The following is a 13,869-nucleotide window of genomic DNA, read 5'->3' on the forward strand; positions in this document are numbered from 1 at the left end:
AATCCATTTCAACATGCTACAAAAATGTGCCCATCTTTAATGCCTAGATAAGAGCTCAAATGAAAAGCCTCAGCGGATCAATCCATTTATCTGATTCGTTCTAATGTAGACTTGGATCGGAAAAGTCCTTACCAAGCCTAATACTACTAATTTTCGAAAACACTCAGCGTAATTCTCTTAACTAGTAGTATTATCTAACCCTCGAATCAACTCACACGTGCAAATTAACCATTACACATAGAATTTAACACGTAATTTCCAGAATCGTTTAATCATTAAAGCATGATTTTTACCACTCGTTAGAACTAATTACTACTTGTTTAACTCAGCGTCTTAACAAATAACAATTACTCTTGGCAAATTAAGCAAACACACAAGAACTCTCACCGTTATTCTAGCATGCAAACTTATGAATCTAACTCTGAAAATTACCTAAACACGTAAAAGTGCACCAGATTGTAACATGCATCATAAAAGAATTCTCGAAATTAACTCAATAATAAACTGAAAATCTCAAAAATATTAATAAAAATATTCTGAAAATTTTATGTCTCCAATTACACAACTTGCAAATTGAAACACACAAAACCGAAACAAAAATTATAAGTAGAGTCATAGTTACACTTTGAAGCTTTCCTCAGCGACTTAGCAACAAAGTGATGAACTCGTCTCTGCTATGGTGGTGGAGCGTCCTTGACTCAGCGCCTTAGAGCTTTGTAGATTGATGGATGGATGGTGTCACGGTCTTGTAGGAGATGAAGGTTTGAGGAGTGAATTGGGCAGTCTTGGAATGATCTTGGCTGGGAAGTGATGCAAATTATGTTCTGGATGTTGCCTATTTATAGGGGAGCATTGGTTGGCTTTTCCAGCTGAAACGTCTCCTTTATGGCCTTAAATCCTCTCATAATGGGGCAATTCCTTTAAATTCCAAGCTGAAACGTTTTTCTCTTATTTATTTTTCAGCTGAAACATCTTTCTCTTTTATTCCTCAACTGAAACGTCTTTTCTGCTTTATTTCCCTTCTTCATTGCTTGGTCAACCTGATTTAATAAAGGGCAGAAAATTAAATTCTTTTAGAGAAAATAAAAAGAATTAAAACAATTTAATTTCAGAAAAATACTCCCATAAATTCTATCTTAAGGCCCACAGATTTGCATGACGGTGAGGAATCCTGATCCAGCTAGGATTCTTCATGAATTTTTCGTTTTCTGCCTATTTCACTCCAAACACTCTACAAGACTCTTAAAATGACTCGATGACTCAAAACACGAAACTTAAGGGAGAAACAAGGCTAAAATGGGGCACATATTCAATAATATCGTCACACTTTTTTGTCCTATCAGCACACAATGGAATGGGGATGTGAGTGGCCTTTAAACAAGAATCTAGTGTTGCACTTGGTATAAATTACACAAAACAAAAATCCTTATACATTGTTCATGGATGCAGTATGTTTCAGATGAGCACTGCGTAAGTATGGTCCTCAAGTGTGTCTATCACCCTCGCAATGAGGTGGTAAATGTAAGAGAAATTGTGGTAGATTGTTTGGGCCAGTGAGGAGAAGATGTGGTAAATGAAATTGATAACATTAGGGTTGGTGGGGCTCGTCGCATGATGACTAGTGGTGGCTTGGCAATGGTTGTTGATCCATGGACGATGAAGATGTTATTTGGGTAATGGAAACAGACAAGAATTTTTCAATTTGTGTTTAGATTGCACATCTGACTTGCAGTGAAAAACTAGGTGAAATAGGTCACTGAACGGTTTTTTTTTTGTTTATGTATGCATCATCATTGGGTATCAAAAGTTTAGCTTTGAATGGTAACACACTGAATTCAGATAGCTGCAGTTCATCCTTGAAATTAACAATCTGAGGACAAGGGACGACCTTAATATGAGACATTAACAAGAGGAAGAAGCCCTGAATGGGCTAATCAACTTTGGTGAGAGAAAAATTTGGCAAGTCCATCTAAATTGCGCATTCAATAGTGCATATTTTATGCATGTTCCAGTTGGTATTTTGTTAAATTTATAGAACACATGATTGAGTGATGATGCAGATTGTTCAGTGAATCATATGGAATGAATGTCATTTAATTTTAAACCAAAATTGTAGACAAAAATTCATGTCGATATATGTTATTTCTGAAATATGAAATGGTCATGTGACTAATGATGTTGTAACCAAATTATTGAGATTGATGGGCATATGCTTTGAATGCATATCCATCAAGCAGCCAGGTTGCACTTAGGGAAATTGAAAAGAAAAAATATAATAATGTTTATCCTTCATTAATAGATGATTAAAGGATAAATCAATATTTCTTCAGTCTCCCTGTAATATTTCAGCTATAAGAATTTCAAATAGTGAGTAAAAATATATATACCAAAAAAAACCTACACTTGAAGACAACTCAAAGCTATAAGAAATAGATTAAATGTTCAGCATATGCTTCACGCTATTTAAGCATCAATTAGCAAATACAAAATAAATTTTTAATAGTTGATCAAGTAAAATAGCAGAAGAAATACATTAAGCATTTCCCAGTAAGATACCCTTGCCAAGGAATATGATGCAAAGTGTGGCTGGTATGATTTAGAGCCTTCATGATGAATTCAAATGTTTTGAAATCAATCTACGACCCCCGAAGATAAGACAAGCCAATAGGATTATCTCAAAACCTATGTAACATTAAACCACAAATTATAATGGATTTAAATACCACTTAGGAAGGCAGATAAGTATCTTAGAACGAGAATAATATATTAATTCACATATCAAGTGATTAACAAAGTCTTACAAATGCAACAATGAAAGTCTCACTAACAAATAGCTCAAAGAATAATAAAAAATAGGTTGATCAATTACCATTCCTAGCCAGGAACTCAACCTGAGTTGAAGATGAAGAGCACTATGCTAATACAATTCTAAGCACAAGCATTAGAACCAGAGAAACCATTAATCATTGCTTTGCTTTGCTTAATAAATTGCAATGCATAAATAAATTATGAGGCAATAAAAAGAAAAGTACTTGATGTATTCCCAAAGTTCCAAAAAACAAAAATAATTGATTCAGTCATTCACCATTAATAGAAGAATAAGGCTTCTTTCATCTTTCAAAAAACTTGAGAACTTATAGCTTAACTACCAGTAAATTTCTAGTTCATCAATCTTCTTGACTACTCATTTCCAGTATACTTCCTTCAAATTTATTTGTCAAAAATCAATCAAGCATAGAGAGGCAAAGAAAAACAGAGAGAAAAATAAAGTCTGTTAAAAAACTAAGTTCTGATACAACAAGGAAAAAGAATGAGAGAGGCAGGAACTTATACTATAAGCTAAGTGTGCAGATTAGTCGCACGTAGCAAACAGCTATAGGAACTTATGTAAGTAACCATACAACGCAGCTAATTAAGCAACTCGACAACATGTGGGTGTTCTAACAAACTAACAAAACTACAACTGCACACCTGTAATTATAACTAAGACAATTATATTCAATGGAAGATATAACAACACGCACCTGCAATTCATGTTCAGAAAGGCTGCACACCTATGTTCCCACTAGAAGCAATCTCATGATGGGTATTACTAGACGATATAAGGCCATTTCAGTTTGCAGATGGAGCAATCAAGGAAGCCAAAAAGGTATCATGTCCAGTAGAAAAGTCAAAGATCCTACATTCTTCAACGTGATGCACCATATATTGACTACTAGTCTAATTGAGGAAAGCATCATCCTCATCAGTCTAACCGATGTTTGTAAAACTAACTAGACCCTTGAATGTATTGGAACCTAGAATAGACCGCAAGCTACATGGTCCATTTGAGGTTGCAATAGCATCAACCGAGCTGTTCCCTGCTCTTTAGAGAGGAGGATCGTCCTTATTCCCCCCTTTTTGTGCAGCTAGTCCATAAGTGCTTATATTGTGACCTGGGCTCCTGCAAAATCCACAACCCTCCCTCCTGGCTGATCCCTCGCAAACTCAGCACTGGTGGAATGCCCGAAATGTGTGCCCTTGGTTTTGGAGACATTCGGATCCTTAATCAGATTAGGGTGTAGACCATCAACCGTTCCTAGTGGGTGACTATCTTTGCACTTCTTGAATGTTTTGGACCTAACCATTAGTCAACTAAAAAGCATCATTCCACTCATGAGGGTGCTGGTATTTTTAGTACAGGCCTGTTTTGTCCACCTTTGTTTAACCAAAGACTTTGGAAGGGTAGTCATATTCATTGTCTTCATAACTGTGAAGATGTGGCAGCAAGGAATACCATCCGACTCTAAAAGGTGACATGAGCATACGAAAGAAAAGTCGGGTTGAGCTTGATAATGTGTTACATGCCATGTTCTTTCAGGTTTACCATATTGAGTTACAATATAAAGTGTTGATCCTTGATTCTCATACTGAACGTGGTCAGCAACGAGAAACTTTGACTCAAAAAGTATTTTCTCTTTTATGAGGAGGAATAAGTCATAGGTAAACTTTGCACTAACCTGCTCTTGAATACACCACATGTGACTGCCAATAACTGGGTGCAAGTTCATTGATTAGAAGTTATCGTTCAGCCCATTGAACCTAATGTGTTCCATTGTCTTGTCCATGTATGGCAACACTTCACACAATCTCATGTAACGGCCAATCCCACCTTTCAAATTTCTGTGCATTGCCTCGCATCTTTGAGTGGTGCACATATCACCAAAGAAATGGTTCCTGAAGAAAGCCTCTACCTACCTCTCCCTCTTGTTGTACATTGCAGCAACCCATTTATTGTTTTGAAGCACATTCATTGCCACCATGTAATGCCATGACTTTTCCAACTCATCAACTTCGAGTCCAGCAAAAATTAGGTGGCAAAACTCCTTTTGGACATCCACATCCCTAACATTTTTGACAACATTTTCAGCAATGTGCCATGCACACAATCTGTGCTAGGGCTTTGGAATGAGATTCACAATAGCTTTTCTCAATGCCTCGTCCCTGTCAGTGTTGACCAATGTATTAAAAGGCATGCCAGGCACGCCTTGAGGCTTGTAAAGCATAATTCATCAGTTCTACTACGTTAGTTTTGATGTCTAGGCGCAAAGGAGTCGAAGGCACACCTATAAGGCATTGAAAGCGCACAAAAATGTAGAAGAAGTGCATGCGCAGGTTTTTTTTTTTTTTTTCAAATTTGTTTATGGACTCTACTCTTGAGTTCGAATTGATGTTTTGTAGTTCTGTTTCAATTGAAGTTTATCAGACAGATTTTGAATATTTTGTTAAGATGAAAGAGAGTAATCTCAATAAAAGTGGTCAATAAGCACAAGAAAGTCAGAGTTTTGATATTCAAAGTTCTTGTTAATCTAGTATACGTATATGTAACTAGGACTCTTACCAGATCATAAACTTCCAGTTTATAGATGAGATAATCTAAAGGTTCAGTTGGAAGAGTCAGTTACTACAACAAGATTAGTATAAGTACACGCCAATTACTTCTTGTAATCTTAGTTAGTAATAGTATAATTCAGTTTCTCATCATTTTCATCTTCTTCTTCTTCCTCCTACATTGCTTAGCTAGGTCTCCATTTCATTGATACCAGAATTCTAATCATATTTGAGTTTCGCATATATTGATGTTTTGTTTCAATCAAAGTATACCAGACATATTCTTTTCATTTCTATGCTAATAATATATAAGTTGAGTTTGAATTCATGAGTACATGCAATATGATATGTATTGACTTTTAATTAAGTTTTCTGAATCTGATATATATATATATATATATATATATATATATATCTAAATGCATCTGTAGATTTTCATCTATTAATATTCCCTCTATATATATGTGTGTGTGTGTGTGTGTAATTTTTTTAATATCGTAAGGCGTATGCCTTTAGTCTCAAGGCTTACGCCTTAGCAAGGCTCCCTTGAAAACGCCTCAGGTTATGCCTTAGCGTTTTAAAATATTGGTGTTCATCAACCAACAATGCACACCCAAAGAGTACGGTTACCCTATAATTATTTGCGCTAATAAAGACGGCTAATGGTTTGCCATAGATGTTAGTCTTGTATGTGCAATCAATAATCAACACCTCCCCAAAATTATTGTAATCTACCAGAGACTTGGTATCTCTCCAGAACATATTACCCAGCCGGCCTTCGGTGTCAACATTGAACAAACAGAAAAACTCGGCCTATTTACATGCTTTTAAATTCTTGAAACTAATTGCATATTGGATGTTGCCATCAACCATGAGTTCCCTCCTTTCAGAGTCCATCTTGCTGTACAATTTTTTATGGTGAAACCAACAAATTCATGTCCACAGGATTGGTGGACCAAATGGACAAAAAACTCGTAAGCCTGACATGTACCAACAAAGACTTTCTTAAATGTTGTTACCTAAGCAACGTCATGGTGCCGAACCATGTGCTGAGATCGGAGGAAGGGAACAAATTTTGTTGTAGCAAGGTCGTGATTATGTTCGGTGATGAATTGGACCACATGGAAGACACCACTTTTCTTGCATCGGCGCGCTGTGGTACGTGCTTGACAATTGCCTCTGGTAATATTTCTCTGTGGAGGGCACTGCTTTTTTTTTTCATATTCACCATCACCAAACTGCTTCTGAGTACGTTTCGTACTTGATGTATCAGCATTGTACGATTGGTTTCTAATAAACTATTTTCCTCCTGCAGACCAGTTTTGACCCATCAAGTGGACTAAGATTTTGGGCGCTTGAAATGGTTTCAAATGCAAAAGTAGGCCCAGGCTTGCCCATTTTTTTTTCCCTTTCTCACACCCTCCTTTGAACACACTAATTGTCTCCTCACGACCAATTGTGCTGCATTTCGATCCAAATTTTCCCAACTAAAGCGCATGGCAAGTGAATAGTAAGCATAGAATGTGTCCACTGCCTCAACGCTGCTAAACTCAAAACCAATCATAACATCTAAGGAGTTCATACTTCTTACTGTTGAAGTGTAGACAATCCAGATTCTCATCCTTCTTTGTACTTTGCGAAGCTTCCTCATCTGAGAATAACTCTTTGTACTCTGAAAAGTCATCCTCATCTACAGACCAACCATGGTAATGCAGTTCACTGAATCGCATGCCGCTCTCCTCCATGATTTCTCTCCCTATCTGCAGTGCAAAGAAATAAGCATTTTAAAAGTGGGCATGAACGCATCAATAATAATAAAAATCACAAGTTAGTTGTTCTTCCATACTAAACTTCCACCTACAAATGGTAATTATGAATTTACAGCAGAGGTAATAAACAACTGGGGAGGGGACAAATTATATACAGAGAGGATAGTCTTAATAAACATAGGGAAGCAATCTACAAATATACAACAAGGAAGAATAGTATTAAAATCACAATAGTAAAAAAGATTCTTAACAACTGCCTTAACTACAAGATTGACAACCTGAGTATTCAGATTAGATTAAGCTTGGTACGAATCAGCAAGGGGCGAATCCATCGATATATCAAAAAATTTAATTGGTAATGTTAATGCCTATGTTGACCCATATCCCTGTAGCACAAAGAGAGAAGCGATTTGTTTCAATCAAAGGAAAACATTAACCATGCTTGCACAACAACTGTTCACTACCACAAATGGAAGCAAAGTTGGAGTTCAATACCTCTAATTAGGAAATAGGATGAAGGAATATGCCCCAAAATGTCTTCTAGAAGAGGTTTTCAAACAAAACTTGGAGAGCATTCAAAAATTGGCGATTCACTTTACCAATATTATGTGAAAACGGGTTGAAGTTTAGGTTTGACAGGCTCCAAGGGTGGCCTCGTGTGTTTCCATTAGGATTACGACGTCTTAAAAAATTGGGAATAAAGAAAAAACAAATTGCGCATATAATTTTTGTCATTTTGATAGATTAAATAACCTAAGTTTACCTATTCAAACTAAATTAATAATATCATGTTATTTTATGATTGGCATTTTTTTTTTTTTAAAGGAGTTTGGAACCTAGCCTATCTGGGAGGCTCAGCCTCACGCTCATTATTATTATCATAAAAATGATGATTGTACAGCTAGGGGGACATATTACCTACACCTCGAATACTAGTCACTACACCAAAAACTGCATCACACAACGGTGATCACACAACGGAGAACAAATCCTCTGTTGTCTGTTGACAAGAATTGAATCAGACAACACCTTTAATAAATCTTCGTTGTATAAAGATACTCAAATTCTAAAACTTGTAGTTAGAAGGTGATGGCACAACAGAAAGAAAGTTTATCTGTTGTGTGAATGAAGAAAAAAGACCGGCATATTTCCCTCCTACCATTGAGTCAAATTTGGCTCCAAATTGTATCATACATGCCATTAAAATGGACAACAGTTTAGTTACTTCCGTTGTAGGAATATACTTGCAAATCATCATACAATGGTTTTTAATGTGCTGTCGTGCAAGTGAGTACCAAAATTTGGATCGGTGGCTCCAAAATGACATCCATTCCCTCCAAAACGGGAAAATTTGACCTCAATTATTTGTTATGCTTGCAAGTTCTAACAACAGAATGAACTATTTCCGTTGTGTGAATGAGAAATTGACTAGTCGAAGCACCAAATGTAACATTTCGATTGCAGAGGCGGGAAATTTCCATTTTTTATTCCCTCAATGATATAACAAATCAGACAATGTAAATATTTCTATACGTTGTCTGAGTAAGAAAGAAAAAAAAAACTATTTTTTAATGCCTTGGGCTAATTAGACAACTCGACATCACCGAGGGCACACTTATCACTTTTGCCTCAGTATTTGCTTTAGCCGTCTTTCAACTCAAGAGAAAACCCCGAGCTTTTGTTGATGATGCCATCTTCTCACCATCGTACGAAAACACTTCTAACCATCACAAATCACCATCTTCTCCCAAACCCCGAGCTTTGTAGTCTGGATTAGCTTTTGTTGGGTTAGATTAGGGTTCGAGTTGGGTTAGATTTGGGGTTTTAGTTCTACTGAAAAGAGGGATTGAGTTCTCACTAATCGAGTTGGGTTCTACTCGATTGGGGTTCTACTCGATTAGGGTTCTAGTTAGGGTTGAGTTCTCATTACATTCTGCTGAGAAGGAGGTTCGAGTTATCACCAATCGATTTGGGTTCAAGTTTCTGAAATCCTTGTGATTGGTGAGTTAAATTTGAGATTTCATTATTGCTCTTCAGGTTTAAAATTTTGCGAATAAGTTCATTAATTGTCTTTGTTCGTTTGGTTCTCAGGAACATTCAATTGGTTTACTCTGTCTGAGTTCGAAAAGCATTTGCTGGGTTCTGCATGTATTGCTGTATTGTTGGTGAGTACTTTTCTGAAGCTGTAGCTATTAATTCTGAATTCGATTTTTGGTATTGTTGTCATGTGCTTGTATCTGAATTTTGATGCTTTCATATTGTGGTTATTCTTTAACGCATATTTGCTATGCTATTTTTATTGTGGTTATTGTTTAATTCATTTTTCTGTGTTAAGCTTTTTGGGATGAATTAGTTTGAGCGTTATGGTTGCTCTTCAGGTTTAAAATGTTGCGAATAAGTTCATTAATTGTCTTTGTTCGTTTGGTGCTCAAGAACATTCAATTGGTTTACTCTGTCTGAGTTCGAAAAGCATTTGCTGGGTTCTGTATTGCTGTATTGTTGGTAAGTACTTTTCTGAAACTGTAGCTATTATTTTTGAATTCGATTTTTGGTATTGTTGTCATGTGCTCGTATCTGAATTTTGATGCTTTCATATAGTGGTTATTCTTTAACGCATATTTGCTATGCTATTTTTATTGTGGTTATTGTTTAATTCATTTTTCTGTGTTAAGCTTTTTGGGATGAATTAGTTTGAGCTTTATGGAATATAGTGACTGTTGTGTGTATTGTGGTTATTCATTAATTCATTTTGCTTTATATATTAAGACTTTTGGGATGAATGAGGTTAAACTTTATGGAACATAGTGACTGTTGTGTGTACTGTGGTTATTCAATAATTCATTTTGCTTTGTTTGGTAAGATTTTTGAGATGAATTTAGGTTGAACTTTATGTAACATGGTGAATGCAAGTGGTTGTGAAGTAAAACAGTAACATGTGATTGTGCTTTTGTTTGTTGTGATTTTGTTTGGGGTTGTGATATAGAAGGTTTATTTGTGATGTAGATGGATAGGTCATGGATGCATGCTGATAGGAGGTCTTACAAATATAAGTTAGGGGTGGGACTATTTTGTCAATTTGCTGTAGACCATGCTAGAGATCGGAACCACATTTGTTGTCCTTGCACAAACTGTGGAAATGTGGAATATTTCTCTGCTAGTGTGATAAAGGATCATTTATTTGTGAATGGGATTGACCCTGGTTATGAGAAATGGACAGAGCATGGGGAGGTTGATGTTGAGTCGGCGGGATCAGAAAGTGATGATGATAGCATAGAGTTAGAGTCTCTTGAATCTGAATCAGTTAAGGATAATATAGGGGCAGATTGTGAAGTTGAATTAGATAGCGATGTGCGGTTGGAAGGTGATGAGGATGAGGAGATTTCAAGTGAGTGTAGTGAATTCAGGCAGTTTGTAGAGGATGCCAACAAACCCTTATACCCTGGTTGCGATAGGCATACCAAGATGAATGTACTTGTGAGGCTTTACAACTTGAAAGCCAAGCATGGTATGACTGATGCGGCTTATTCGGACTGGTTGATTGCCTTTTCGGAGTATCTTCCTATTGGAAATGAGATACCTACGTCAGTGTATGAGGCAAAGAAGGTTTTGAGTGCTCTAGGAATGGATTATAGAAAAATCCATGCTTGCCCCAATGACTGTATTCTCTACAGAAAACAGTATGCTGATGAAATTCGATGTCCCTGATGTGGTATTTCAAGGTGGAAAGTATGCAAGAACAAGAAAGAAAGGGAGGGGGTACCTGTAAAAGTATTGTGGTACTTTCCTCCTATTCCTAGGTTTAAAAAGATGTTTCAGTCAGTTGAAACATCTAAGAATTTAACTTGGCATGCCACAGAGAGAAACAAAGATGGCTTCATTCGTCATCCCGCTGATTCGAAATCTTGGAAGTTAGTGGATGAAAAGTGGCCAGATTTTGGTTCTGAGCCACGAAACCTACGACTAGCATTATCATCAGATGGGTTCAATCCATATAGCTCCTTAAGTAGCAAGTACAGCTGTTGGCCAGTAATTTTGGTAACCTACAATCTGCCTCCATGGCTAGTAATGAAGAGGAAACACATGATGCTTACCTTATTGATATCAGGGCCTAGACAACCAGGAAACGATATTGATGTTTACCTTGAACCGTTAATAGATGACTTAAAGTTGTTATGGGAAGGAGTTAGGGGAGTTTATGATGCGATTAGAAATGAAAATTTTACTCTCAAGGCATTACTATTCTGGACAATCAATGATTTTCCAGCGTATGGTAACCTTTCAGGGAGTATAGTTAAAGGCTATAATGCGTGTCCGATTTGTCTTGAGAAAACAGAACCCACGAGACTAGTTCATGGAGGGAAGATGGCTTACACCATTCATAGGCGGTTTTTAGGAAGGCACCATCCATATCGAAAGCTAAGGGCTGCTTTCAATAACCGCCCAGAACATGCAGCAGCTCCAGTGCCGTTAACTGGAGAAGAAGTGTTGAGCAGGTTAGACTCAGAAGTTCCAGATTGGCCTTTTGGGAAGAAATTTCCCCCTCCTCCTTATAAGGGGGCTGAAGATGAAACTAGGCCTTGCTGGAAGAAGAAATCTATATTTTTTCAGCTAGAGTATTGGAAGTTTCTCCCTGTTAGACACTGCCTTGATGTCATGCACATTGAAAAAAATGTGTGTGATAGTCTAATCGGGACGTTACTGAACATTCCTGGAAAAACTAAAGATGGACTAAAAACTCGGTTAGATATGGTGGAAATGGGTATAAGACCAGGATTACAGCCCAATGTAGATTGTCCGAAAAAGAAACGCTTGCCATTGGCAAGCTGGAACCTAACAATGGATGAGAAAAGATGCATGTGTGGCTCTTTTCATGGCATGAAGGTTCCTGAAAATTATTCTTCAAACATTAGTAGCCTGGTTTCAATGGATGAATTAAGTTTGAGTGGACTGAAATCGCATGATTGTCATGCCTTAATGCAACAATTACTTCCCGTTGCAATCCGTGGTGTGCTTGAAAAACCTGTCAGAATTGCCATAATAAGGCTTTGTCTATTTTTTAATGAAATCTGTAGTCCCACTATAGATCCTTCAAGGCTTCCACAAATTCAAGCAGATCTGGTCGAAACATTGTGTGAGCTTGAAAAGTATTTCTCTCCTTCTTTCTTTGACATAATGATACATCTTACGGTTCACTTGGTTAGAGAAGTTGAGTTATGTGGGCCAGTTTGCTTCCGATGGATGTATCCTTTTGAAAGGTATATGAAGGTGTGCAAGGGATATGTTAGAAACAAAAGGCATCCAGAAGGCTGCATAGCAGAATGCTACATTGCTGAAGAGGCAGTTGAGTTCTTAGCAGAACTTTTCTTCGACGACAAGACTGTTGGCATCCCAACAGCCCCCAACATGGAGGACAGGCCTACATCGGGTGCTAATATTGAGTCTGTTTATGGCAAGGACTTTGACCAAGCTCATCTCTGCGTGCTTCAAAACACCGAAGAATTCAGAAGCTACTTTGTGTAAGTCACCGAACATTAATATACAGCTATGCTTTTTAGCCTTCTTGTATTACTTATACACTCATACCTTCCATTAATGTGCATTTAGGGAACACTTGGAGTATTTGAAGCGGGAATTCCCAAAGTACAAAAAGAATGACAAGTGGCTAGTAGACAAGCAAAACCAGACTTTTGCAGATTGGGTGAAAGACAGGGTAAGTGGTAGTCAGTTTCACCAAAATTTAGATGATCTTGGTTGTGAATTAATAATTCTGAATACCTTGTTTTAAATTATTTTTTTAATTTTGCAGGTTGCATCTGACCTTATTAATCCTGGTTTTGAGTGCCCTGAGATTGTTAAGTGGCTAGCAGATAAACCATGCCATGAAGTACCGAAGTTCAGTGGCTATAGAGTAGGCGGAGTGCAGTATAACACAAAACGCCGGGATAATCTGTTGCAAAGACAAAGTAGTGGGGTTTACTTGGTTGCTGAAACGCCTCAAGTGGCTAGTGCTAGGGACAAGAACCCTATTACTCATGACATGAGCTTTTATGGGGTTATTACTGAAATATGGGAGCTAGACTACGATCATTTTAGGGTACCTATATTTAAGTGTGATTGGGTAGAGAATGAGAAGGGTGTTAGGGTAGATGAGTTTGGTTTCACTTTAGTAAATTTGAATAGGAAGGGGCATCAAAATGACAGCTTTGTTTTGGGAAAATGTGTGCAACAAATTTTTTATGCTCAGGACCCCATAGATCATAGGTGGTCAGTTGTGTTGAAGGTCCCGAAAAAAGACTACACAGATTCTGTTTCGATGGATGAGCTCGGGGACACTGTTATTTCCCATCATGCTGGTGCAAGTACTGTGCCTGCTATTCAGTCACTTGATCACGTGACGGATGAGGAACCGACGGGTTACCTGCGGGCAGGGGAGGAGGATATATTCGTTGATGGAGAATAGATTGTACCTCTTTGTATTGATTTCGCTTGCCATTGCTGTGATGGTTTCATATAAATCTGTTTAAGTGTGTATTTGTAACTCATTTGAAGCAAACTGATGTTCTACTGTTGTTAATGCGTGTTGATGGTTTGGTCTAATATTTCTCTATTTCTGTACTTAGGAAGATCGCTGAATATTGGCTTGTCATTTATCATTTAGCTATATATATTGGTCTAATATTTCTGTACTGTTGTTAACCTTCTACTTGATGTTCTTTCTTTGACATATGTT

General features: G+C 37.3%; 1 protein-coding gene across 1 annotated transcript; it reads left to right on the forward strand.

Moving 5' to 3' along the window:
• The first annotated feature begins 10,142 nt into the window (after positions 1-10,142).
• Positions 10,143-13,599, forward strand: LOC112171164. The gene is made up of 4 exons (XM_024308389.1): positions 10,143-10,816; positions 10,937-12,655; positions 12,744-12,849; positions 12,946-13,599. Exons 1-4 carry the CDS (start codon positions 10,143-10,145, stop codon positions 13,597-13,599), a joined length of 3,153 nt encoding a protein of 1,050 aa, XP_024164157.1.
• Positions 13,600-13,869: the final 270 nt, after the last annotated feature.

This window comes from Rosa chinensis, chromosome 6 (genome assembly GCF_002994745.2).
Source record: "Rosa chinensis cultivar Old Blush chromosome 6, RchiOBHm-V2, whole genome shotgun sequence".
NCBI lineage: Eukaryota > Viridiplantae > Streptophyta > Magnoliopsida > Rosales > Rosaceae > Rosa > Rosa chinensis.

Coding starts and splice junctions, on each gene's coding strand:
- LOC112171164 (XM_024308389.1), top strand. CDS start 10,143: ATGGATAGGTCATGGATGCATGCTGATAGGAGGTCTTACAAATATAAG. Junction 10,817..10,936: donor TGTATTCTCTACAGAAAACA/GTATGCTGATGA, acceptor TCCTATTCCTAG/GTTTAAAAAGATGTTTCAGT. Junction 12,656..12,743: donor GAATTCAGAAGCTACTTTGT/GTAAGTCACCGA, acceptor ATGTGCATTTAG/GGAACACTTGGAGTATTTGA.